This window comes from Sciurus vulgaris, assembly GCF_902686455.1.
Source record: "Sciurus vulgaris genome assembly, chromosome: 4".
NCBI classification, from domain to species: Eukaryota; Metazoa; Chordata; class Mammalia; order Rodentia; family Sciuridae; genus Sciurus; species Sciurus vulgaris.
Window position 1 is genome coordinate 40,247,084 of NC_136464.1, and position 27,926 is coordinate 40,275,009.

The window sequence follows — 27,926 nt, forward strand, 5'->3', positions numbered from 1 at the left end:
TCTGTATTTCCAGATTATTTCATATACTTAAGTTATTGGAACATCAAAGAGAAAAGAAAGTTTAAAACTTCCCCCACAAAGGAATGAGTCAACCAGTGTGGTGTGGTTAAAGACTATTCATTGTATAAGAGTGTTACAACCTGTTTTTTTTTTTTTTTTTTTAAGAATATACTATTTACTGTTTTTTACCATGATATGAATATGTGCTCAAGGCTTTGAGATTATTCCTAAACTGCTTCCAATCACATCCAATGAGAAGGCTCTCAGACTGCAAAGCTCCTTTCTTACAAATGGTCTGATAATTTTCAACCCAATCTCAGCGGTCTTCATGGGAACCCTCATCCCACTTTAATCTGCAGTTTGGCTTACTTCAAGTACTCAAGCACTAATAGATTTTACTGTCATTTTAACATTTTAGTCACTTTTTGAAACTGTGATAACTCACAGAGAGTGGCAGGAAGGTTCCTGTGTACCTTTCAACCAACTTCCCCTCAACAATGATATTGTATACAATTGTAAGACAATATTAAAAGCAGGAAAATGAAATCAATACTACGTGTGCATTTTAAGATGTGTAATGAGCTCATCTGATAAATTCAGGTACACAGAATTTCTATTTAACAGAGTCTATCTTAGCTCTCTGCATCTTTGCTCCCAAGTAGAGCATTCCTTTTCTACATGACAACAACTCATTTTCATGTGATCCATTCTAAAACAAACTGACAGCCAACAAACCCCTCTAGAATGAGTGCTAAATGGAGTGGAGGAATTTTCCCTGTTCTTTTTGTCAAAAGATACTTCCTATTAAATATGTAGAGTGAAGTTGCTGTGTATTACAAATCCTTGGAAGTCTTTTCTCTGTGTGTGGTTTTATCCTCCATCCCATATACATTTTGGCACATTTGTCTCACTCGCTCTGCTTTACTAATTGTATATTATTGCCCTTTTTTATCCAAGTATGTTATGATACTCATTGTCAAACAGAAACACTGAGAGAATTCTGCAATGAACACTCACACACCTAGATTCTACATTTTACATTTTTTATGTTTATTGCATATCTATTAATCCACTCATTTCTCTATCTATCCATCAATTTCTCCTTTTCTTTGTTATTGGATAAAAAAGCAATCAGCATAATTAGTTAAAACTTTTTAAAGAATAGCATACATACGTAAATGGCTTTTTAAAATATGAATTTGAGGGCTGGGGATATAACTCAGTTGGTAGAGTGCTTGCCTCACAAGCACAGGCCCTAGGTTCAAATCCCCAGCACTGCAAAAATAAAAATAAAAATAATTTAAAAAATAAAATAAAATACGAATTTGGTACAACATTGACATGCTTCCAAAAGCAGATACGGAGAAGTCTATCTTTTATTGCAGTCCCTCTTTCTTTTCCACACCCTTCCCTACAGGGAAACATTACAAAAGTTAATGTATTCTTCCATAGTCTTCATTTTAGTATAAGCAGAGAGCTAAGCATTCTTCAACACTCCTGGCTTCCCTGTTCTTCTTTGCTGTATATTGCATATAGGAGCTATGAGAAAGCAGCACTTACAAAACTTTCAACTGACCAACCCATGGTGCCTTATCAGAGCTTCTTATTTTTCTGAGAGCTGAAGTTTTAAAAACAGCTTCTTGGAGGACTTACCTCTTGCTACCCTGAGCCCATCCTCACATGTGCATGCATGCACATAGACACACATACATGCATACACACTTATAGAAACTCAAAAACTCTAATAAGTACACTCAGTTGCTAGGAAACAGATTTTGGTTCCAGTGCCTGGAGTGCTGGGAACGTTTGAATATTAATTGATGAGTAAATTTGGGGCATTGAAATCTAATTTTCTGACAACTTACCAACTAGCTGAGTAGCTTTATTATATTTGTGATGAATTCAGCCAAGGGGATATAAATCCCAATGCACCTTTTTGCCAAAACCAGCCAGGGGCTCAGGAACAATGGTCTTCACTTAATCAACAATTATAAAACTGAGCCAAACCAAGAACTGTCTAGAGTGACAAGCAAAAGCATATAGTGTGTATCTTCCAATGAGCAAAGATGTGACTCAGAGTTTTCATTTAGGTTAATTCCATGAGCAGAGGCAAACCCCCCCTCCAAGCTGTTCTGCAACATTCATGGTAAGAAATTCAGAGGCCTGGTGAGCCCAAGTTATACTTTTTATTCCCCCAAAATGAAAGACAATATTCCTGCTCTAGTAGTTTCCTCTGGCTTAATTTACTAAATATGTTCTTGGTTAAGTATGAACAAAATTAAAAAGATGTCACTTGTGGCCCCAAGTGTCAAGTGAATGCCACAACCAAGTACATTCCTCCTCCCAGTCCCCATTTTTGGTCAACATCCCTCAGGTTCCAGGTCACATAAGTCAGGCTTCTAATCCCATGCCCTCAAAAGTGAATACCTTCCCTGCATTTTCTAAAGACTTGGTGGTATTTGAATTTGCATGGCTGCCTTTGCTAGTTTTATAGTTTTCTCTTTCTACACAGAGAATACACATTGTTTGAGAAAGTCACTCAAAGAATTGGTGCTCTTAACCAATTTTACTGAATATTTTTATGTGAGCTAAAAAAGATGATATTACACACCAACCAATAAACACTTTAAAACTGTATGAACCTATTTATGTCATTTTGAGCTTGCACATCCCAAACAGGTTATTTTTCTTACATGCATTTATTCTCTAGAATACTGATTTTTGTTCAAATAGGTTACCTACATGTAGTATGTAAACATCTCTTGAACTGACTTCACACAAATTAGGAAAGTCCTCTAACCCAGGCTTTTATCAGGTATTTAAAAAAAATTTTAAATTTGTTCTAACAGCTTTTTGACTTCCCTACTCTTTCCCTAAAACATCAAGTCATTGTAGCTTGGAATAAATTCCTAGCTCTGTGTTTGGATCACCTAGCTCCTTGTGATTACCAGCAGCTGGACACACGTAAATAAAAGGGTGAAATGAGGAGGTGGCACTGACCAGTAGGTCTCGTCTACAGAGGGGCCTGGGCAATTGGACCTCTGGACTGCAATGATATAGTGAACTCCTGAAGGCTTTTTCTTTTTAATTCTTCTCTTTGCTCATTTGTCTTGCTCTTAGATCTTGAAGTGCCTCGTGGTGCCTCTGGGTACGTGGCCACATAAAAAGTAACACTTTCTGTTGAATTCTCCATTGTCCAGGACACCAGCTACACTGAGGGTGGACGCTGTTCACGTCCAGGGCACAGTCATTAGGAAAATGATCCTTGTGGGTCCAGCAGCTGCTTGGTGCTCATACAGGATAACCATCCACGGCCACTGAGTGCAGGGATGCAAGGAAGGATGGATGCTCCTGGCCTCGACACCAAGGAAGCAGGGAGAAGGCAGGGCCAGGCAGGCAGGAGAGACAGCATGTCGTCTCCATCTACTTTTTATTTCATCAATTACACATTTTTGGAGGCGGCAAGTAGGAAAGCTTGTTGTTCTATTGAGTTATGAGTGGATTAAAGCGGGAACGGTGCCCCTTCCTTCAAAACATGGCGTTCAGCTGAGCAGTGAGCCTCAGAGCCCTCTCATAGCACAGCAGGGCCTCCTTCACTTCCCCTTTCAATTTGTGGCTGAGCCCCAGGAGGCTGACACTCTCCACAACACATATATTCCGGCGAACACGACTATTGGCCAGTTTCTCTAGGGCACTTATAAGTCTTTCCCTGGCAAAGGACATTTCTTCTATCTTTAGACCTTTTAAATAATGGGTGATGGCTTTGTCTTCAGATCTCATGTGAAATTGTTGGAAACGGCCATAGTGGTAATGAATGTCTTGCTGCACGTGGTCAACAATGTTGTCCATGCATAATGCTTTCTGAAAATTCTCCTCTGCCTCTCTGTACTGGCCTATTTCTGCATACATTTCAGCCAGGTAAACATAAGCCATCTCTAATGTTGACCTGAGTCTTAGAGTCTCTTGAAATTCATTTATAGCTTGTTGAACCAATGTGTCCACATTTTCTCTTTCTTTCCTTCGAGGGTTCACATTTGTAGCTTTCTTCACTTGAAGCAGTTTTGCCCTGTAGCATAGCCCTATCTGATAATGCAGATAAGCAGAATTGGGTCTTGCCTCCAAGGCCTTCTGAAGGAGCTGAATAGCTCTATCTACACAGCCATTTTTGCGATAAAATTTGCTTGCATATTGAAAGACATAGGTCTGGGAGGACATGTTGCTCAGAGCTTCCTCAATGTAGTGTTCTCCCTCAGCTTCCTGTCCTATATCTTGGAGCTTCAGGGCAAGGAGAACCTTAATGTATGTATCTTCTGGGTTGAGCCTGACAGCCTTCCTTAGGGGTTCTAGAGAAATGACATCTTCATTAATGTAACTTAGGCGGTGGGCGGTGATGGCGAACCCCATGCTGAATTCAGGGTTTTCAGGCTCCACTGCCAGAGCCTTCTCAAAGCAGGCCTTGGCCCGCTTGTAATACTGTCCTCCACACTTCAGCAAGGCCCATCCTTCCTCACAGTCCATCTCAGGGGACTCCAGCCTGTAGCGGGAGGGACTTGCCAACTTCTTGCAAGTGTTCTCCACCTTGTCCAGGTAAGCCTGGGCTTCTGCCCATCTGCCCATGTGGTGATACACCCAGGCATAGTTGCCCCAGGTCACCAGGCTTCTCATGTCTGCCTGGTCTGTGTGCTCCCTCTGGATCAAGTCTTCAGCTTCTCTCAGGGTCTGCAGGGCTTCCTCATCCTGGCCTTTCAGGTGCTTCACATAAGCCAGGAGGTTGTGTATCCCCACATTGTATTTGGTGTCTAGGAACTCAATCTGTTCCAAGACCCTGCTTTCTAAATCTGGCATTTCATTGTCTTCCAATAGCAGCCCCCATGTGAAGTGACATCTCAACTGTCCCAGCCTGTCCTGTATCCCATGATCATCAGTATTCTCACTGTGAAACAAAAGCAGATTTTATCTGTTAGGTGGGAAACAGCCATAAGAAAAACCACAATGAAACACCTTGTACAAATTTAGTGCAAAAAGTTTCACATGTAATTAGATTTATTGTGCATGAAGAGGGATTATAGTTTGCTTGACTTCATAGGGTTGTTCTGGTACATTGTAAGCAAGCCACCACTCCATTTATTTAGATTCCCCTTTGTGAAATTATGATAACAATAGGATTTTTCACACTGGCCTTTGGGAACATTAACAAGCCTACCTTTGGAAAGCACTTACATATCACATGCTATGTAACAATTTCTTCTGTAACTATTAGTAAAAAATAAGAGACACTGAGTGGACATGAGAACTTTAGTGAACATTTTTGACTTCAGGATTATAGGGTGTGTGAATACAACTGATGAAGACCACTGAATTGAGAATACTATTTGACAAAGGCTTTTTGTCCTCTCTGAGGAATGAACACAAGGTCTCATACATTCTAGGCAATTTCTTTACCACTGAGCTACATCCCCAGCTCTTTGTAGTTTAATTTAATAGAAGGTCTTGCTAACATGCACAGGCTGGGTTCCTCTTGGCATAGCCTCCTGGGTAGCTGGGAATTACAGAAGAGCAACCTTGAGCTTGGCTTTTTTTTTTTTTTTTTTTTAAACTATTTACTTGGAAATAAAATAAAATCATGATAGTTGTGAGGAGATCCAATGTATCTTATACCCAATTTCTCCCAGTAATTATAACTTATACAACTCTAGTACAATATCAACACAAGCTACTGATTTGGGTACCACAAGGTGTGTGTACCGTTCTACCATTCTTTCAGAAAGTCAACCTCTGGAAGCACCACACTGATCCAGATGGAGATCTGCTCCATCACCACAACATCACCTCATCTACCCTTACAGGCATATCAGTGGCCTCTTTTGCTGCATTCCTCAGAAATTCATAGCCCGTTATAACTAAAAAGGTGTTCTTTATGTCTGTTATTTTGTTATTTCAAGAATGTCAGGTAAGTGGTGAATGTCATACAAAGGGGTGGTTCCACACATAAAAATCAAAAACATAAACTATCATGAGCAGAGTGACAGAAAAAAGAGTCAGGTTTGCATCAACTGATGCAGAAAACCCATCGACAACATTTACCTCCCTATCAGGATAAGAAGGACTCAACAGATGGAAAACAGAAGGAAACTTCCTTAAGACAATAAATGTTGCATATGAAAAGTCCACAGCTAGTATCATCCTCAATGAAGAAACACTGAAAGCTTTTTCTCTAAGATCTGGAATAAGGTAAGGATTCCAGCTTTCACCTTTTCTAGTCAACATAAATCTGATATGTACAAGAGTCTCAGGAGGACACACGAAAACTGTTACAACTAATAAAAAAATTAAGCACAGTGGTAGGATACAAAATCAGTATGCAAAACTCAGTTGTGTTTCTAAACAAAAGCGATGAACAGATGAAATGAAGAAAACAATCCTATTTGCAATAGTGTGGAGAAGATAAAGTACTTAGGAATAAACTCAATCAAGGAGGCACAGGAGACTACAGTGAACCCTGCAAGCTGTTTTTGAAAGAAGACACACAACAAAGTGAGGCATCCCAAATTCATAGGTCAGAAGCTTAATATTGCTAAGTTGTCAGTACTACCCAAAGTGAGCTACAGATTCAGTGCAAGCCCTACCAACATTCCAATGAAAGTTTCTTTCAGGAGTAGAAAATGTCATCCTAAAATTTATATGGTGTTTCAAAGGGACTGAAGTAGCCAAATAATCTAGAGAACCAAGAACAAAATTGGATATCTCAGACTTTCTGATTTCAAAGGTTACTACAAAGCTACAGTGATCAAAACATTGTGGAATGGCAGAATGACCTTATGAAAGACAGTAGAAACACATAGACCAATGCAAGAAAAGGAAATCTTGGAAATAAACACTCGAGTATAGGAATTCATTAGTCAGCCAAGGTTGCCATAATATAGCATAAGATGGTAGACATCTTCTCACAGTTCTGGAAGCTAGAATTCCCAGGTCAAGTTCATGCTTATGGTTCCTAGCAAGTGCTCTTCTCATAGATGAATGGCCACCTTCTTGGTACATCCTCACTTGACCATCTCTCCACCACTTGGACCCAGAAAACTTGGGTGTCTCTTCCCCTTTTCTAATGAAATTGGCCCTACAGAACTTTCTATGTTTTCCCTTAATCTTTACTACCTCTTTCTAGACCCTATTCCAAGGGACTGTCACATGAAGGTTAGTATTTAGAGATTTCAACTTGTGATATGGGGAGGGGACACAATTTAGTTCAGAGCTATGGTGAAGTGATTTTGACAAGAGTGTCAAGCCCACTCCCTGGGAGAAAAGACAGTCTTTACAACTAATGTGGGAAAATTGGAAACCAATTGCACAATGAGTTGGGCCCCTACCTTTTGCCATATAACAAAACTACTCAAAACAAATTAAAAAACCCTAAATGTGAGACTAAAATTATAAAACTTGCAGAGGAAAATATAAGGGAAAAGCTCATGACATTGCATTTGACAGTGCTTTCTTGGCTGTGACATCAAAATCACAGGAAACAATAGAAAAAGAGATGAGTTGGACTTGACCAAATTAAGAATTCTTGTGCATCAAAGGACATTGCCTGACCGATGTGATCCTATAATATGTACAACCGGAAAAATGAGAAATTACACTACATTTATGTATGATTTATCAAAATGCATAAATACATTCTACTCTCATGTACTACTAATTAGAACAAATTTTTAAAAAAAATTTTAAAGGACACCATCAACTGAGTGATAAAACAACTCCTAGAATTATAGGAAAATATTTGCAATCACTATCTGAAATGGTCTGTATCTTCAGCATTTGATGCTCAAAACAATTGGAAAGAAACTAACACTTGTACACAGATTTTTTTAAAGTAATATTTTTTTAGTTGTGGATGGACCTTTATTTTATTTATTTATATGCAGTGCTGAGAATCGAACCCACTGCCTCACACATGCTCGGCAAGCATACTACTGAGTCACAACCCCAGGCCCTCTACATGGATGTTTATTGCAGTATTATATATAGCCAAAGATGAGATGAAAACTACACAAATGTTCATGAATTGATGAATGGATAAGCAAAATGTCATATACCCATACAGCTGAATATTATTCAGTCCTGGAAAGAAATGAAGGGACTGATTTATGTTATCAATAGGGAAGAGCCTTTGAATCGTGATGGTCTCCAAGTACGGGGTGCACACCTGTAATCGCAGTTAACAAGGAGGCTGATGTAGGAGGATTACAAGCCTGAGGTGAGGCTACCCTGGTAACCCTTATGAGATAAAATTTGAAAAAGGGCTAGGAATATAGCTCAATGGTACAGCACTTGCTGAGAGAGGCTGTGGGTTCAATGTGCAGTGCTACCCCCTGCAAAAAGCAAAAACTATGTTAGATGAAGGAAGATAGTACAAAAAGGACATCGTAGTGTTGTAGTGTTCTTTTTTTTTTTTTTTTTTTTTTTTTTATTTGGTTTTGAGGTTTTCCTCCTGAGTGGTTGTAAACTCTAGTCCTGCTCTGACATAGCTTCAGGGCGTTTGTCCTGGATGTCTGCAGTGTGCCTTCATGGGTGTACTTCTTTATTCTGGTATACAGCCCAATGCCGGTGTATCTGACCCATGACTAGGTGTCCCCTCACAGGAAACCTGCTTATACAGGCAGACCCTCCAGTGGCTCCTGTCTGATCTTGTCCACTTTATTCACAACAAAGTAACTACTGTCTAGAAGAGTGAACTGCAGACATGTCCATCAGGTAACACATGGAGGCAGGCATTCCAAGAAATAGGTGAAATGACAAGCAAGTTCCCATTTACAGGTCCCAGAGGAAAAAACAGCAAGATACACTGTCGGGTCAACAGGAAGTGGAGAGCTTCAGAGACATATATGCTCAACCACTGGGTGGAGATCAAAAGAGAAGAGGACTCCCTCTGTAGGACAATCTCTACTGAGGTCCAGGGCTTCACTTAGGTGGGAAGCCTGCAGAGAGTTCTAATTGGCGGACTTAGAGCAAATTGGTTCTATATCCATGGGGTTCGTGCTACCACTGAGAGGTCGTCACTGCAGCATATCTGCCCAGTCTGTGAAGGGCTTGGGGATCAGTAGGGTGAATCTTCTAAGGTGTGCATTATTGATTGGTCCCAAAGGGAGGTCCCAAAGAACTAGTTACCAGGAGGTGTTTGCACAAGGCAGATGTCTGGATCAATCACACCAAGGATCTGGGAGATGGTGAAGAACTGGGAGTGTGTTGAGGAGGATGAGAAGGCCAACTCATCTTCAAAATGGAGACAGAGGCATTAGAATGGCGATTATCAAGAATACAAGCAACAACAGGTGTTGGCGAGGATGTGGGGAGAAAGGTACACTCATACATTGCTGGTGGGGCTGCAAGTTGGTACAGCCACTCTGGAAAGCAGTGTGGAGATTCCTTAGAAAACTTGGAATGGAGCCCACCATTTGACCCAGCTATCCCACTCCTTGGCCTATACCCAAAGGACTTAAAATCAGCATACTACAGAGATACAGCCACATCAATGTTCATAGCTGCTCAATTCACAATAGCCAGACTGTGGAACCAACCTAGATGTCCTTCAATTGATGAATGGATAAAGAAACTGTGGTATATATATACAATGGAATATTATTCAGCCATAAAGAATGATAAAATTATGGCATTTGCAGGCAAATGGATGAAATTGGAGAATATCATGCTAAGTGAGATAAGCCAATCTCAAAAAGCCAAAGGACGAATGATATCACTAATAAGTGGATGATGACACATAATGGGGGGAGGGAAGGGTTAGTGTTAGTGTTAGAATTAGGGTTAGGGAGGGGGGCAAGTAGGAGGAAGGAAGAAACTGTATAGAGGGAAAAGAGGGTGGAGGGGTGGGGGAAGGGAAAAAATAACAGAATGAATCAAACAACATTACTCTATGTAACTTTATGATTACACAAATGGTATGCCTTACACCATGTACAAACAGAGAAACACATGTATCCCATTTGTTTACAATAAAAAAAAAATACATTAAAAAAATGGAGACAGAGGCAACATAAAACTGAAAGAATCACTCCAGTCACACATTGTATGTGTCCATTTCATGTGGACAGATCCAAAGATGCAAATGCAGAGACACAAAGAGCAGATGAATGTTTGCTGGGGTCTGGAGGAGGGCTGAGTGAGGAAGTGACAAAGCAGATGGGATTTCTCCTCACAATGGTTAGATGTCCTTAAACTACGTGGTAGTGATGCTTGCACAACATGGTGAATGTGCTAAATACCTCTAAATTTTAAAGTTTGAAAAGTTGAAATGGCAAATTTTGTACCTATGTGCCTGTTTTTTTTTGGGGCTGGGGAGTGAACCCACGGCCTTATGCATACGAGGCAAGCACTCCTACCAACTGAGCTATATCCCCAGCCCACTATGTGCCATTTTATACACATTTTTTACTGGTACATGTTCAATTAACATTAAGTTATTAAAACATAAAAACTGATTAGGATGGTATCTGAAATGATGTCAGGAATCCACATTATAACTCTTTTGGAGAAATTGGCTTAACAGATTATAAACTGTCTTATTCATATCTCAGCTTCACCTCTTATGGACTGGGTGATCTTAGCTTCTCTAATCTGACATTTCCCTTTGCAAAATTAGCATAAATAATTGCCTCATCTTTTTCTTTTAAAAATTAAATATAATGCTTTACATAATAGTTTTAAAAACAGGCTGACATTGAATAATTATTTGGAAAAAAGTAGCTACTTTATATCTTTCATTATTATTATTATTTCTTCTTTTGATATCAGTTAGAAGTCTGCATTTGGAGGAGGGTTGACCTGTGGTTTTGTAGTTTCTGGAAATTCTTCCCCTCCCAAATTTTGCCCAGTGGAACTCCAAGGGGACATTTGCAAGTTAATAGTAATGAAGGAATTTTATCTGATCTCGGGAGTTGCTGATTCAAGATTCAGTGGGACCACAGAGAAATTCCCATTAGGCCATTCTGGTAAGGAAGATGTGGAGTTCCTAAGCAGAGAACTCCAGCCAACACCCACTGACAGGTGGATGTCAAGGACCTGCAGATGATTGGCAGCCCCAGGAAATGTGATCTGCTCACCTTCAATCTAGTCAGAGTTTCATCAGAGCTGGCCCCTCTGAAGGTGTGAGTTGAGGAACCTGCAGGGAAAGGCCATGAGACTCTCCCACCCCATCCCCACAGTATCTCCCCAGACATCTGGGAGGCCCACTGAAACTTCACAGTGCTGTGTGGGTCCTGCTTTTCCACCAAAAATGAGGCGTGAGGAGAAAGAGATGTCTCTAACCAGACAAGCTGATGTCCTGTCTCCAGATGGGAAACAGTGTGGTAAAAAAGAATCTCTGAACTGGGTCATTTTCTCCTTCCTGTACAACTCCCTCTTTCCTGCCTTTCCTCAGGCAATTGCATGAAGGAAGCTTCACAAGTCCAACAGAAATGAAAATGCTTGCCTAATGCAACAGCTTAGGTGTGGGTATGCATGCACTTGCATGTACACACACACCATGTACATGTCGGCCTGTGAACAGATACCCAAAGAGAAAGTTTAGGATGCCTGAGAATAAACCTGTTGAGATCATATTGATTAAAATTGCTTCTAAACCTTTGGACATGATGGCAAATAAGCAAGGAAATCCTTACCTCATGGTTGCTGTGAAGGAGGCTGCAGTTCTGCAGTGTTTTCAGTTGGGTGGGCTTCTCAGAGATCTGGTTGTCTGTCTGTAGATAGTCTCATAAAGTGTAGCCCCAGGACAGGATTTTATAAGCAACAGATGATGTAATTGGTAGGTGTGTCCTTGCAGTTGGGTTGGAAACTGGAAGTGGAAAGTGAAACTAAACCTGGCCAATTCCTGCTCACAGAAACTGAAAGTTAAGCAGAGATGCAGACCCTTCTTTGTTTCCTTCTGAGAACAGGTTGAGAGAAGGCTGGTGACAACAGTTGTCCTGATGTGTGAATTCCTGTCTCCCAGCCTTAGGATGACATGGGTACTAGGACATGGGAGGTCCTGCCTATAGGTCCCTGAGCCTATAGCCAGCAGCACCCGTGAAAATGGCTGTGTGAACTTGGAGAAGTCATGCCTCCCCCTCTGCTCCTGTTTGTCCATCTGGAACCAGGGAGTGTTCAGATATGACATGAAATGTGCACATCTCTCAATGGGAATCTTAACCCAGCTTTGCCTTTCCCTGAGAGGTGTGTGTGACTAAGTATTCCATCCTTTGCTTACCTTCTGGAGAGTGCTCAGTGTCATAAAGCATCTATGTAGCCTTTGCTTATTCATAGGAATGGAGAAGCCTTATGTGCCAACATCCTGAGCTTTCAAACAGAGCATGTTAGGCTGAATGCCAATGTGTTTCTAAGTTACAAGCTCTCTATTCTAGCCACTTAAGGTGACCTCAATCCCCAGAAATGGTTCTCATGGCCATGCATGTGAGAACACTCTCCATAGCCATGTGAAGTCCTCTTGGTGGCATGAGAACTGTCCTTGCTGTGCCTTTACCTGCCCAGGCAATCTTCTGAGTTTCTAGGCAGAGACCAAGAAGAACCGTGTGCTGAGTGTGGGATTGTTGGTAGAGGTTTGGTTCTTATTATTGCTGTCTGCTGAGCTCTGCTTCTCCCAAATTCTCTGGAACTTTTTGCACTCTCCTGGCAGGTGTGATGATACCATGACTCTCCAGTAAGCCAGAAAGCAAACTAACCCAGCTTCAGTTAATTTAATCATGGCAATGCCCTTATTGGGAGGAGATGTCAGACTTGCTTCCCTAGAAAGCCGAATCTGAGTGTGTTGTATAATTGTCATGTATAATTTAGGTACCACTGTCAACCATGTTTTCCCTGCGGCCTGAACATAAAATCAGTGCAATATTTTTCTCAAACAGAGAAGACCATCAAGCAATTGAGCGGGATAAAGGGAATATGAGATAAAAGTTGAAAATTTCTGAAGGTGGTTTTTGCTTTTTGTTTTTTCCTCATAGTTGTGTGGTCAAGAATCATGGTGCAAGGAACAAGTGCAGCATTTTATTTGTTTTTCAGGTGAGTGCTGATTGTCAAAAGCATGTTACCGGTGATGGTATAGCTGGACCATGGGTTCTTGTGCTGCAGAAACATAGTGACTAGCCAACATTTGGAAATACATCTGCCCACACCCTACCAAGGAGCAACAGCCCTTTGTGGACTTTCGTGGGAGTTGGTGTCTGGAATTTGAACTGCACAAAAAAAAAGAGAATTGAGGGAGGCAGTTCTGCTTTCCCTCAGCCTTCTTGGTGCAGAGGTGTCTGGTATAGCATATAATGAAGGCCTCCTAAGGAAGTAAAAAGCATTCAGGTTGTTATATGTGTGTCAGGTTGACAGAAATAAATGATAGACTTGTTTAGGAATAAAGGTGTTGGGACTGAGAAAGTGTGTTATGGCTTAGATATGAGGTGTCCCCCAAAGCTCATATGAGAGGTAATGCAAGAAAGTTTAGATGTGAAGTGATTGGGTTAGGAGAGCCTTAGCCTAATCAGTGCATGAATCCACTTGAATAGTTAACTGGGGGAATAACTGTAGGCAGGTAGGGTGAGGCTGGAGGAGGTAGGTGGGTGGGGGTGTGCTTTTGGGGTATATATTGTCTGTGGTGAGCTAAGCCTAGTATGTCTCTGCATCCTGATTGTCATCCTTTGTTGCTTTCCTCCTCATGCCCTTCTGCCTTAATGTTCTGCCTCACCTCTGGCACAGAGCAATGGAGTTGGCCATCTATGGATTGAGACCTCTGAAACTGTGAGCCCCAGCTCCCCAAAACTTTTCCTCCTTTAAATTGTTCTTGTCAGGTTTTGGTCATAGTAGCAAAAATGCCAACTAAAACAAAACTGACAAACTGAAGATTGCCCTTTGACTTGGTGAGATGCTTACATGGGGCCTCAAATCCTAGTACCTCACACCTTGTTTCTCACCTCAAAAATGCAGGAAAGAAGATTTTCTGCAATCTACTTTAAGACCAGAACCAAAAAGTGACTACATTTGCTTTCCATAGCATTCTGAAATCTCACTTTTTGTGGTAGAAGAGATGATAAGGAAAACACACTCAGATGGACTTCCCCACGAGATAATATCTGTTCCTGAGACTCATTCAAATTCCAAAGAAAATGTTTCACAAGTGAATTTCTGTTTCTGCATGCATTTATTCTCTTTAATCATTGCTTACCATGTTTCTAAGTTTGCCTACAGTCCTCTCCCCACTTCTCTTCTTCCCTCTTAGTGGGTTACTTAAGCCTCAATATCTTTGAGACTCCTTTTTTTGGCATGGCCTCATATTTGAGCACATTAATAGTTGTGTATCCCCCTTCCCACCATGGAATCTCTTTGTTAAATCAACTTTTCATCACTTTTTCAAAATACCTGACAAGAACAATGTAAAGAGGATTGGCTCATGATTTTAGAGGTTTCAGCTCATGGTCAGGTGGCTCCATTGATTTGGGCCTGACGTGAAGCAAAACCTCATGGCAGAAGGGGTTTGGTGGAGGAAAACTGCTTATCTCATGGCAACAGGGAAGCAGAGAGAGGGGAAGGGTGCAGGGACATGATACAGCTCCCTAGGACACATCCCCAAGGATCCACTCCTTCAAATCGGTTCTATCACCTATAAGATCTACCAAATCCCAATAGTCATACAGCTGTGAATTCCTCAATAAAGTAATCCACTGATGAGGTCAGAGCCCTCATGATCAGTCACCCCCACAAATTTGCACTTCTCTACATTGCTGCATTGGGAACCGAAGCTTCATCACATTCATCTTTAAGGAATCCTTCATTTCCAAATCATAACATTTCACCCTAGTTCATGTCCATTTCATAATGAAAGTACATTTGATCCATCTCCAAGTGACTCCATAGATTTAATGGTTTCTGCATTTTGGCAACTCCAAGTCCAAAGTCTCCTCTCAGACTCAAGGCAACTCTTGGCTGTGAGTCTCTATAAACATAATAGAGCTTGTTTCACATTCGCAACATACGATGGTAAGACATGCACAAGTAAACGTTTCCATTCCGAAAGGGAGGAATGTTGACATTCCTAGTGCATAGTACTAAGCACATAGTACTGAGTGCATAGTCCTTCAGTGGCAGTGATCTCTTCAGTATTGACATCCTTGGCCCCAATTGTACGTATGCTTTCCTGGTCAAACTAAAAGTTGTTCAAACCTTTCTGTTTAACTTCTGCTCTCTTTTCTCACTATAAATGTGATTCAAAGCCGTCAGCAATACACATGCCCCTACCTGAATGCTGTGTTGCCTGGAAAAATCTCCATCAAATTAATTAGTTCATCAGCCTTAAACTCAGACTCTCACAAAATCTCATTGCTTGGACAAAATGTAGACAAGTTCTTTGCCATAAAGTAACATATGTGGCCTCTAGTTCATTTACCAGTAGTGCCCTCATTTCTATATGGGAACTCACCAGCACTGTCTTTACTGTCTGTATCCTTATCAACATTCTGGGCTTCTGAGTTCATACCAGAATTGTCTATTAAACTCTGCTTATAACTTTCTAGGCGGTTTCTAGCCTGTATCACCAATCTTTCAAGCTCCTCTTGCAAACCAGTTCCAATGGCTCTGAACTACATGGTCAAGTATAGTCACAACAATGACCTCTCTATTTGGCACCAATTTTAGATTTTAGTCAGCTTTTTGTCAGCATGATGAAATGCCTGGGAAAATGAACTTAGAGAATAAAACTTGTATTCTGTCTTACAGCTTAAGAAGTTTTGTGTGTGGTTGACTGACTGTTTCTTCTGGGCCTGTGGTAATGGTGGAGAAGAGTTCACCACATCGTAGATGGGAAGCTCAGGATGGGGCATGAGGAGGAGAGAGAGAGAAAGAGAGACAGACAGAGAGAGGTGCCAAGATAGAGTCCCCAAGGGTATGCATCCAAAGACCCCTCCCTCCTACTAGGTCCTGCCTCCTACAGTTTCCACCACCTCCCAATTTCATCCAAATTTCATCTGTGAATTAATCCATTTATGAAGTCAGAGTCCTCATGATCCAATTAATTCCTGAAAGATCCACCTTTGAACATGGCTGCATTGGGGATCAAGTCTTCAAAACATGATATTCAGGGGGACTTTTCAGATGGAAGCCATAACAGTCTTTATTGCTAGTTTATTTCAGAGACTCAAGTTATTAAGCATTCCCAGAGAAAAAGTTTAAAAGCTCCCCACAAGCAAAAAAGGCCAAATCTCTCTCTCAAATCTCTCTCTCTCTCTCTCTCTCTCTCTCTATCTCTCTCTCATACACACACACACACACACACACAACAAACACACACACGAAAGTAACAAAGATTTCTGAGCTAGAAAACTCTCAACCCTGTATTCCTCCAGCATGGACCCCTTCATATGATTCAAATTCCCACTCAACCTCAACCTAGTTCATGGAGTTTGAGTTTAAATACTTATCAACTTGCAAACTACCTGGCACATAGAAGCATGCCAAGCAAAGCTAACTGTTGTTATTCTTTTCAGTCATCAAACTAAAAATAATGCTTCCTCTAAAAAAGTTACTTCCTATGTCTTTTCAAACAAGAAGCAGGAAAAGAGCAGCTGCAAGAAGTTTTCCTCTTAGAAACCTTCCCTGAAACACACTGCCTGATGGGAACAGTTCCTTCTGAACCCCTCCAGCCCAGTTCATCTCCCCACTCCATGTCCTCACCAATCCATAAACTGCCACTGAGGCCTCCTGAGGTATCAGAAGGCTAGGACATAGTAAAAGTTGCTGAATTAATGAGACAGGCTTAATCCTGTATTCAGCAAATATCAGGCTGTAAGGAAGTGCCAAACATAAGTAAATTAGAAAAACCTCTCTTATTTGAGAGTAAAGTGTTATTTAGAATTCTTATGGATAGAGAATAATGGGCTGTCCATTTTCCCAAAGCACTAGATAGCATGTAGAGAAGGGAGGACATATTTCCCTATCTGTCTAGGGACATATTTCCCTAGTCCTGAATCTGTCATTGGTTCTGGTCCTGCGAAGATCTGTCTCAGGCTGGTTTGTTATTGACATCTTGCTTAGTGTCTCTTTGAAATAAACAGACCCTTGAACAACATGGGAACAGAGAAATATTAAGAGGAGAGGAACCAGCAAAGTGTGTATATGTTGTATATTTGCATGTGTGCATGTGCACAGATAATACAGAAAATAGGAACTGGAGAAAATGAAACTTAAAGAAATGAAACGTCATACTAGGTTCCTGAGGCTTTCCCTGGAAGACCAAGGACCATTTCTGCAAGACACTGATAAGTTGTAAGAAGCCACTTCACCTTTGTGAAATCTGTTTCCTAGGCTGATAAGAAAGTGATCTGGAATAGCTAAGCAGATCTAAACCCTCACTACACATTAGAGTCATGTGCAGTAAAGTCTTAAATAATTCCTACTAGGCCCTGTTCAAGACCAATCGAACTCCTGTCTGGATGTGCAGTGGGATCCCACACTCAGGTGATTGATTTGGCTGTGCACTGGGCTCAGATCAGGGCTTCAGGGATCCCTGATGTCTATTGTATGTCTGAATGGTCTTGTTCAGTGGTGTGGGATCCAATCCCTGGCCCCACTTCCCTTTTTTGAGGTCAATATCCAGTGTCTTCCATACTCTGTGTTGCTGCTCTGCTAACACAGTGAACAAGGAACTCATTCTCTTCTTGATCCATAGGATGGCAATTCTGAATGATATAGTATTATTATGTAATTGTAATTTTTATCATAACACTAATAATTATTATTATATGGAGAGATACTATTTTTGCTAAAATGTCTCAAATATCCAATTGCAGACAATTGGGGAATGTGAACTACACAGAATTCCCCTACCATTTCTAAGGCCATTGACTTGTGGTCTAAAGTCTCTTATGAGTGTGCTAAAGACCGTGTAGAATAGGGAACGGTGCTGTGACCGCCTGTTGAATGCTGGTGTCTCCTGGGTGAGAGGGTACATGCTTGTAATTCCAGTTCTTTAAGAGGCTACAGCAGGAGCATCGCAAGTTGAGGCCAGCCTAGTGGAACAACAACAACAAAAATGTTTCTAAAGGGCTGGGAATATCACTCAGTGGTAGAGTGCTTGCTTGCCTAGCATGTGCAACCCCCCAGCACCACACACACACACACACTCACAATAGCGAATTTCTTGTTAGAATCAGATTCAATCCTCTGGATCATGTTGCTTTCTATAGTGGACTTTTCTGTATTCTTAGGCATCTGTCAAATTAACATATACTGCAGAAGTTGCTGTACTTGTTTGGATTAATGGTAGTTAAATAAAGCATTGCAGTATCCTTGGAGAATGTACAGGATGTTTCCATGCTAGGATTACAAAGGGTAAGGCTTCACCGAAGCCACCAGTCCATTTATGCTTTCTGCATCTTTGACTTTTCTTACAGTTTTCAGTTCATCGTGTACGTCAGGTTTCAAGCCATTTCTCCTCAAGATTTAAAATTTGGTATTGGACATTTGGAACATTTTTGTCAACTCCACATCTTATCCTCACCTAAATTTATTCGATCAGAAGGATATTCTTAGATTTAGCTGCTTTTCAAAATATGTAACTCAGTGTTTTGACTACTGTATGAAATATGCTCACAGTTTTTGAGATTATTCCTAAATTGCTTCTGACCACATTCATGAAGAAAGGACTCTGACAGCAGAAATCATTTTTATAAAATGTCTGATGATTTTTCACACATATTTGTGTATCTCAAGGACCACTCTGCCCACCTTGAACCACAATTGGCTTACTGCAAAGTACTCAAGTACTGACAAAATTTTATGTCAATGTTTTACATTTCAGGTTCTTTTTGAAACAATAACTCACAGGAAGTGCCAGGAAGGTTCCTTTGTTCCTTCGTCCATTTCTCACAATGGCAATATTTTACATAACTGAAGTACATATTAAAACCCAGGAAAATGAACTTGACACTATGTGTGCATTTTAAAATGGAATGTAATAAGCTCATCTTATAAATTCAAGTACTCAGGATCTCTATTTAACTGAGTCCATCTTATGTCTCTATGTTTTTGCTCTCAATAGATATCTCCTTTTCTGAGACCAATTTCATTCTTCATGTCATCTCTTCTAAAATGCACAGAATTGCAAAAGCAAAAAAAAAAAAAAAAATCTTGCTGTATGTGGTCAACAATGTTGTCCATGTGTAATGCTTTCTGAAATTCTCCTCTGCCTCTCTGTACTGACCTATTTCTGCATACATTTCAACCAGGTGAACATAAGCCATCTCTAATGTTGGCCTTAGTCTTAGAGTCTCTTGAAACAAACAAAACCTTCCAGAATGATTGTGAACAGAGAAGAGAAGAGGAGCAATTTCTCTCTCTTTCTTTCTCTCCCTCTTCTCTCCCCTACTCCACCTCTCTTAAATAAAGTATATCTTGTTAAAGTGATGGAGTAAAGCATTGGTGTATTAAAACTCCCTGGGAACCCTGCCTCTTGTATGGGTTTATCCTCCATCTCATGCATATTTTGACTCCATTTATCTCATTCTACTTTGCTTTTTGGATATTAGTATTTGCACTTTTATCCAATGTTTATCATGCCATTGTCAAGTAGAGAAAATAGAATTTTAAAAGGTGCTCTCACATACCTACTTATATGTAATGTGAGTGTATATGTGTATGTGCCACTGGTCAATTTCATGCCTCAGGGATCCAATTCCATGACTTGTAAAACTGAGCACCTCCTGTCTTTTCTAAAGACTTTGATAGTGTTTGTATTTGCATGACTCTCTTTGCCTCAGGTCTTGTAGTGGTGCATCAGTTGATTCTACAGTTTCTGTTTTCACACAACAGGGAGTATACATATTTTTTGAAGTTACCAACCAAACACACTCAAAGAATTTGTGATCTTATAACATTTTGCTGAATATATATAGTTGATGGGAAAAGATTTCAGGATTTCATCGTGGTCTTGTTCAAGTGTCTGTAGATGATCTTCAACATTACTGTGCCCAAACTCCACCCTTGGAGAAAGATAATGCTGCCATCTTTTCAATGTGTGTTCTGCATAATTTGCAGCCCTGTTACAGTTACAGTTTCCTGTTTCTTCTCACAAAAATTTTAATAAAAACTTTTCATTATTTATTAGTGCATAATAATTATACAAAGTAACCAGTTCCTTTATGACATTTTCATATATATATATATATATGACAAACTGTATCCACTGAATCTATTACCTTGCCTTACCCCTTCTCTCCCTTCCCTTACATACTTTCCTTTCATACATATCTTTTTGTTATGTGGCCTACAAAATACAGTCAAAGAGTGGGTGTTTGGCAAATTTTAATGAATATTTTAGGTCAAGTGAAAAAAAGGAATCATATCACATACCATCCAATAAATACCTAAAAACTATATGAGGCTATTTATGTTATTTTCAGCTTGCACATTCCAGACAGTTTTTTTTTTTCTTTCCCTAAAACATCAGAAGTCTTGGTAATGGTGAATAAACTTCCAGCTATGTGTGTGGGTCAGTTTTTTTCATTGCTGTGACCAAAAGACCCGAAAAGAACAATTTTAGAGGAAAAAAAGTAGTTGTCTTGCTCTTAGATCTTAAAAGTGCCTCAAGTTATCTGGTCACATACAAAGTAACCCTTTCTGTTGAATTCTCCATTGTCCAGGACACCAGCTACACTGAGGCTGTTCACATCCAGAGTACAGTCATTAGGAAAATGATCCTTGTGGGTCCAGCAGCTGCTTGGTGCTCATACAGGATAACCATCCACGGCCACCGAGTGCAGGGATGCAAGGAAGGATGGATGCTCCTGGCCTCGACACCAAGGAAGCAGGGAGAAGGCAGGGCCAGGCAGGCAGGAGAGACAGCATGTGTCGTCTCCATCTACTTTTTATTTCATCAATTACACATTTTTGGAGGCGGCAAGTAGGAAAGCTTGTTGTTCTATTGAGTTATGAGTGGATTAAAGCGGGAACGGTGCCCCTTCCTTCAAAACATGGCGTTCAGCTGAGCAGTGAGCCTCAGAGCCCTCTCATAGCACAGCAGGGCCTCCTTCACTTCCCCTTTCAATTTGTGGCTGAGCCCCAGGAGGCTGACACTCTCCACAACACATATATTCCGGCGAACACGACTATTGGCCAGTTTCTCTAGGGCACTTATAAGTCTTTCCCTGGCAAAGGACATTTCTTCTATCTTTAGACCTTTTAAATAATGGGTGATGGCTTTGTCTTCAGATCTCATGTGAAATTGTTGGAAACGGCCATAGTGGTAATGAATGTCTTGCTGCACGTGGTCAACAATGTTGTCCATGCATAATGCTTTCTGAAAATTCTCCTCTGCCTCTCTGTACTGGCCTATTTCTGCATACATTTCAGCCAGGTAAACATAAGCCATCTCTAATGTTGACCTGAGTCTTAGAGTCTCTTGAAATTCATTTATAGCTTGTTGAACCAATGTGTCCACATTTTCTCTTTCTTTCCTTCTAGGGTTCATATTTGTAGCTTTCTTCACTTGAAACAGTTTTGCCCTGTAGCATAGCCCTATCTGGTAATGCAGATAGGCACAATTGGGTCTTGCCTCCAAGGCCTTCTGAAGGAGCTGAATAGCTCTATCCACACAGCCTTTTTTGCGGTAAAATTTGCTTGCATATTGAAAGACATAGGTCTGGGAGGACATGTTGCTCAGAGTTTCCTCAATGTAGTGTTCTCCCTCAGCTTCCTGTCCTATATCTTGGAGCTTCAGGGCAAGGAGAACCTTAATGTATGTATCTTCTGGGTTGAGCCTGACAGCCTTCTTTAGGGGGTCTAGAGAAATTACATTTCTATTATAGTGATTCAAACGAAAGGCGGTGATGGCAAACCCCATGCTGAATTCAGGGCTTTCAGGCTCCACTGCCAGAGCCTTCTCAAAGCAGGCCTTGGCCCGCTTGTAATACTGTCCTCCACACTTCAGCAAGGCCCATCCTTCCTCACAGTCCATCTCAGGAGACTCCAGCCTGTAGCGGGAGGGACTTGCCAACTTCTTGCAAGTGTTCTCCACCTTGTCCAGGTAAGCCTGGGCTTCTGCCCATCTGCCCATGTGGTGATACACCCAGGCATAGTTGCCCCAGGTCACCAGGCTTCTCATGTCTGCCTGGTCTGCGTACTCCCTCTGGATCAAGTCTTCAGCTTCTCTCAGGATCTGCAAGGCCTGCTCATCCTGGCCTTTCAGGTGCTTCACATAGGCCAGGAGGTTGTGAATCCCCCCATGGTTTTTGGTGTCTAGAAACTCAATCTGTTCCAAGATCTTGCTTTCTAAATCCAGCATTTCCTTGTCTTCAAATACCAGTCCCCATGTGAAGTGACATCTCAAGTGAGCCAGGCTACCTTCTGTCAGAGTTCCATCTGATTTCTCACTGTAAAAATAGAGCACAGTATTTCTACATTTTATGCATTTAGTGTACTGGAAAAGAAGCCAATATTTTAAATCATCAAATATTCTTTCTCCCAGTATCACTGTCTCCATTATTTGTTTTCTTTCTCAGTTCTTTAGTCTGTCTTATAATAGAGAGTTGGTGGTATAAAATTTATGAGGAAATGCTAATCTCTGGTGCACTACAGGTTATATGAAATCTAAAAGTCAACTCAAAATAATCAATTCTGCTAAGGTCAATATAATTTCTGCACCATGCTCTGCACCCCAAAATCCTTGTCCCCTTTTGCTTCCTCCCAACATTGTGGTCTACCAGTAATTCTCTCAGAAGAGATGTAGAGGGAGGATTCACAGAAGGGTGGATTCCTTATCATTTTTTCTGCATTTCCAACATTTTTGCATGTTTTTGTTTCCCTCCTTCCAGGAAGTTTTCTGAGTTAAATATGAAAGCCATAAATAGTTTAAAACAATGAGTTTCCCTAATGCTTAAGCAGGATTGCAGAATGTGGTAAGGCATTCTACTTCCTGTTCCTATATAAACTTACTCAACCCATTCCAAACAGAGAAATTGAGCAATGGCCGGAACCACCTGACAGTAGCAGGTGACTTATTGGGTGGGGTTGGAGTAGGGGGATGAGTAAACATGCTAGAGGTCAGAAGTCAGATGTAAGTCTTACTTTTGGAACTCAGGATCCCTGAGGTCAGGTAACTACAGCCTAGGGGAGGATAGGTACTCAAATTCTTAACAATTATAGCAGTGATTCCCCAGTGTCCATGGGGAAGAGATAATCATCAGGGGTGTGACTGAAAGTTTTCTTTCTAATATTTCTCATCCTATGATATGGAGCTGAAATTCTATTTCCTCTATCAAAGTATGAGGAAAGAGAAAGAATCTGATGGTTTTTTATTTTCCTTGAAAAAGTGGTCCTCATATCTTATGTAGATATCATCTCACATTCTAGACTTTACATGTTTTCTACCCATTAGGCCCAAGGAAAGATCCCAGAGGTCACCCCTGTGAAATTTTCTTTAACACTAAGTATGGCAATATGTAGCAAAACTCATTTTTATATAAGTCCTATCATCATGATTCATGATATCTAACCATATTTTAATTACAAAAACAAACAAACAAACAAACAATGAAACATTCCTTTTTGAAAATGAAGAGAAAGAAAATTCACAAAAAGATGATTAATATTCCCAAAGTGAGCAAAGGATACTCAGGCTTACTGTAGCCTCTGTGAGAAAGCTAGAAGCTCAATATAGTCCTCTTGTTTCCCTCAGTGTTTCTACCTCAAAAACTCACCTCAGTAGTTTGATTTCTCTTGAGTTAATTCCTGCCAACACTCCCAAGTCATCCTCCTCGGGCCTGAGTCTGCAGAGGATGGTGACATACCCAACTCTCAGACTGTTCTTGCTGTGTGGTGGGTGGACTACTGCAATGAGGAACTCTTAAACCTTTTCTACAACCTAAGGCCCAGAAACAAGACTCAATGAAACATGTGTGTGTGCGTGTGTGTGTTTGGAGTGTGTTGGAGGGGTGAGAGCAGAAATGAGTAAAAATAATTATTGTACCTAAGAATGCAATGGAAAAGAGCCACCACCCCTAAAGGAAATGGATATCAGGAAAAGCTTTTGACTCAAATGCTCTACTTCTGCTCAGTGCAGTCCATGAGGACAGACCCTGCCCAGGGAATATCATCCACAGAGGCAGTCATAGCCCAAGACCTGCTAGTATATTAAGGAGCAAGCCCTTTCAAGCTTTCTAAATATGTACCACAGTCTTAGGCATCTCAGCTGCTGGCCCAGCCAGCACATTTGTGAGAAGTAGGAAAAGACCATCTTCTAAATGACCCAATCAGGGCCAGGTTGCCTTGCATTGATAGGTGGATAATATGCCAGATTTCTAGCCTCATGGAGATTGCAGAACATGGAGAAGCCAACTCAAACAAACTTATGGGATTGCTTAGCCAACCTGCTAGAGGAGAATTATTGTCCTTTCCTTAAGTAGTTTATCAACACATGTCATCTTTTACCCTTGCTCTTGGCTTGGGCTCTGAGAAGACTGTGGAGTAGAATGTCATCATAGAGGTGTTCATACTCTCCTAAACAGGAACACCAAGATCTAAAGTCCTCCTGTTACTTAGGGAACATGCAGAGAGTGCTGTTATTACTTCTATGCACATCATTACAAATTATGATCATGTGCAGGTGTGCAGCAATCTAATCTTTCTATGCATGAGGCAGATGGGGACTTGTCAGTACATTATCAGACATTTCCCTGAATCCTTCTCCCTTCGCTATTTCTGTCAGTGAGCCCGGATGGAAGGAGGAACTCACTCTGTCTCTTTGCATCTAAATCACTGAGACCAGGAGTATTTTGCATAGGTTTTATTTAGTCTTGAATAATCCAGAGCTCCTGTAAGCCAGCTTAGGACAGGGGGTTCTAGAAACATACACACGGGCCATCGCAAAACCTCTCAGGTAGCCTAGCTACCAAGGTTCAGGGAGAAGGCACTTCCTGCCAGTTCTGCAATGCAGACACAGTTTATGTCATTTTGATCAGGAGCCTCACAAATGTAAGGTATAAACAGGTAAAAACATGTGCCAGAAAAGGGATTATTGTGTAGGAGCCCTTTTACTGTTAGCTCTTTTTCTCCCACTAACTACAAAAACAGATAGGATCAGATAGCAGGTCAAAATTCTTTGGAGCAGAAAATATGTTCCATAGTTCACTACTTCTACCCAAACCAAGAAAGAAAGGAATAGAGATTTTTCTGAAAGAAGCACATCACCATCCTGATATGATTTCTAATTTTCTAATACCTAGTCCAGTGGTTTTTCAAATATTATCTTGCAACAGGTCAGCTGGAAGACTCATAATGACAGATTGCTGGGCCCACCCCAGAGTTTCTGAACCAGCAGGTTGGAGGTGAGGCCCAGGAATTTGCATTTCCTAAAAGTTCTCAAGTGACACTGATGCTGCTGTTTAGAGGATCACACTTGGAAAACAGTCAATTTCGTTTAAAACAAATTTCATGGAAATCACAATTTCATAGGTTCTCAGTAGTCACAAACTTTAACTTAGGATAAATAATAACAAAACATGTACATGGGGAAAATGACTCCAGGGACTTCTTTAACTGGACCTCTTTTTTTTTTTTTCTTTTGAGTTTTGGTCACTGGGAAGCAACACTTAGAGATTAGAGTGCAGAAGGAGGAAAAGGTCCTGGTATTTATTCTCAAGCTCCCCACTTGGGCTGTACCTTGGCTTTCAGAGCTTGAGTTTTCCACCAAAGGCCTCATGAGGAATCCCTTTTCCACAGTGATAGCTAAGCTCCTCTCCAAGTCTGGTGACTGCTCCTCCTCTTGCCCTGGTAGGCCAAGGGCTATCATGTTACCACTATCCTTAGCACCCCCCACCCATCTGTCCAGCATCAACATCTGTTAATTTCCTTGAACTCTGCCTACAACCATCTTAAATGGTCCCTGCTTCTCAGTTACTTGACCAGAACAGGTGGAGGGGAGGTGCCTATCAGTGTTAGAACCATGAGCAAGACAGCCCTCTCGGGATGAGGACCGCCTAAGAATTGGTCCGTAAGGAAAGTTTTAGAATTTCAAAGTACATCGAAATAAGGCAAGCAAAGCAGAGAAAGCCTTTACCTCATGGTGCTGGGAGACAGTTGGTGCTCTGCAATGCTTTGGTTCAGGTTCAGGAAACTCCAAACTTTGTCCATGGTGTTCTAGGGCTTCTCAGAAAAGCACAGTGCTTATATAGGGGAGGGAACCCCAGGCAATTTTCCACACCCTCAATAAAATTGGCAAGTTTCCATCCCGGTGGAAAAAAAACAGAAAGAGAGAGAGAGGAGGCTGTCACTGCTCTGATTACCAACATGCGTTTAGTTTTGGCAGCTAAAAGGATGATTATGAGACATGGTTTTGATATGTAAATTCCCTGCTGGGGTTGCAGTAGCCTTGGAGATAGAGGATAACTGCGTCTTATAATGATATCCAGTGTTGGAGCAAGACAGTGGAGGACAGGGATGTCAATTCTAATGGAACATGTCAGACTCTGTTGTTTTTACTGAAACATGTACCAGCCAGGTGGTTCTAGAAACATCTGCAGTGGAACCTTCTTAAATCAGTGTCAGAGGTTTATGCCTAGAAGAATACTGCAGAGAGCCTTGTTGGTTTGTGAAAGAATGAGTTTGCAACTTGGGTCTTCTTTCAAGGGTTGTTGCCTCCAGAGTTTGAGATATTGTCTGTTGGAAAAGTTCCATGTTGTTCACCTCCTCCAGCAGAATTTGTATTTCTGCCAACTCAGAATATACTAATGACCTTATCAGTGGCTCAAACAACTGTGTTTGAAATGGTCAGTAGAGGAACATACTTTGGTAGTCAGAGAACATGATGGAACCACCAGGGACTACAGTACTCTAAAAAGAGTGATTATTAGCATCTAAATCTAAATTCACATATTCACCTGAGTTGTTCACACATTTCTTCTGTTTCCACTATTTTTTGATCACCTGTTACAAAGCAACAACTACCAGGGAGTTAATCAAAACCATTTATGTTTTGTGAAAATCTCCTCTGAAGCCAAGCCTGGTGTAATAGCCTACACAATTAACAGGGGAATAGGAATATTTGAAAAACTGCTATTCTGAAATCCTCTTTTGACATGTTATTGAGTCATCCTGTAAGTTTCTCTTTTCTTCATTATGTGGGTATTGCACCAAAATAAGCAGAAGGGCAGACTAAGAGCAGGTTTCTTTTGAGCATTACCAGACAGGATTATTAACTTCCTAGCTGCTATTCATAATTACTAAGTGAAACCATAGCAAGGCCATGTTGTTTTTTCATTGTCCTGGGTCCTTAACTAGACTATATTTCCCAGGCTCCCTTGTGGTAATATATAGTCATGAGCCTGAGTTTTAGCTAATGTGAACAATGGACAAACATTACTGTGCCATCTCCACACTGAATTCTTAATGTATCCACACATGGTCTTCCACGCTCTTCTCTTTTATAGGAACACCAGGAAGCAACATATTAAAGATAGCAAAGTCAAAAGATGGAAGGAATTTTTAATTCCCTGAACTATTGGATAGACATTTGCCAAGGAGGAAAATGAGAAGTAAATTTCTACATTGTTGTCCAAGTCATACCTAATGCAGGGTTTTTCTGATGACAGCTTGCATTTCCATAATTAATGGAGATAATTAAAAAAATTAAAATTGTATATATTTTCTTGAATCTGTTCAAATTCAGACTATCTACTTTTATTGGACTAGACAGTACTTTAATTCTATAATTGTAAAAAGGGAGAATTAAGATACTAAGAAAGAGACTCATCAGAAACTTTTTCTATGAGCTTTAAGTCCCTATGTACTGAAATGTGCATGCGGTTTAGACATTAGATGTCCCTTTTACTGTTTCAGTGTTCTTCCTGATGGTAGTAGGTTGCCTTATCTACCTTGGCCCTCTGGCTGGCCTTGCT

The 27,926-nt window shown here is 40.8% G+C and overlaps 2 protein-coding genes and 1 long non-coding RNA gene across 4 annotated transcripts in view; all 3 read right to left on the minus strand.

Moving 5' to 3' along the window:
- Nucleotides 1-12,109, minus strand: part of LOC306660115 (interferon-induced protein with tetratricopeptide repeats 1B-like) — a 41,993-nt gene extending 29,884 nt beyond the window's left edge. The window contains exons 1-2 of one of the 2 annotated variants that reach the window (XR_013763542.1): nt 11,673-12,109; nt 3,173-4,933 (exon numbers count right to left, since the gene is read on the minus strand). Coding sequence is in view for 1 of the 2 variants with exons in the window: in XM_079138258.1 (XP_078994384.1) it covers nt 3,529-4,933; nt 11,673-11,677 (1,410 nt within the window). In the remaining variant the exon portion in view is untranslated. Of the gene's footprint in view, nt 1-2,829; nt 4,934-11,672 lie in introns of those variants that run through there. The other variant, XM_079138258.1, reaches the window with a different exon arrangement.
- Nucleotides 1-27,926, minus strand: part of LOC306660140 — a 292,372-nt gene that overhangs the window by 155,147 nt on the left and 109,299 nt on the right. The window lies entirely within an intron of this gene.
- On the minus strand, nt 20,394-26,191 carry LOC306660109 (interferon-induced protein with tetratricopeptide repeats 1B-like). Its single transcript, XM_079138246.1, has 2 exons — nt 26,090-26,191; nt 20,394-22,406 (listed from the first exon to the last, which is right to left on the minus strand). Exons 1-2 carry the CDS (start codon nt 26,161-26,163, stop codon nt 21,002-21,004), a joined length of 1,479 nt encoding a protein of 492 aa, XP_078994372.1. The 5' UTR covers nt 26,164-26,191; the 3' UTR covers nt 20,394-21,001.

Bases quoted from the DNA above. Each gene is read 5' to 3' on its own strand.
- LOC306660109 (XM_079138246.1), bottom strand. From the start codon at position 26,163: ATGGACAAAGTTTGGAGTTTCCTGAACCTGAACCAAAGCATTGCAGAG. The intron at 22,407-26,089 runs GTAAAGGCTTTC...CTATTTTTACAG, and splicing joins CTGTCTCCCAGCACCATGAG to TGAGAAATCAGATGGAACTC.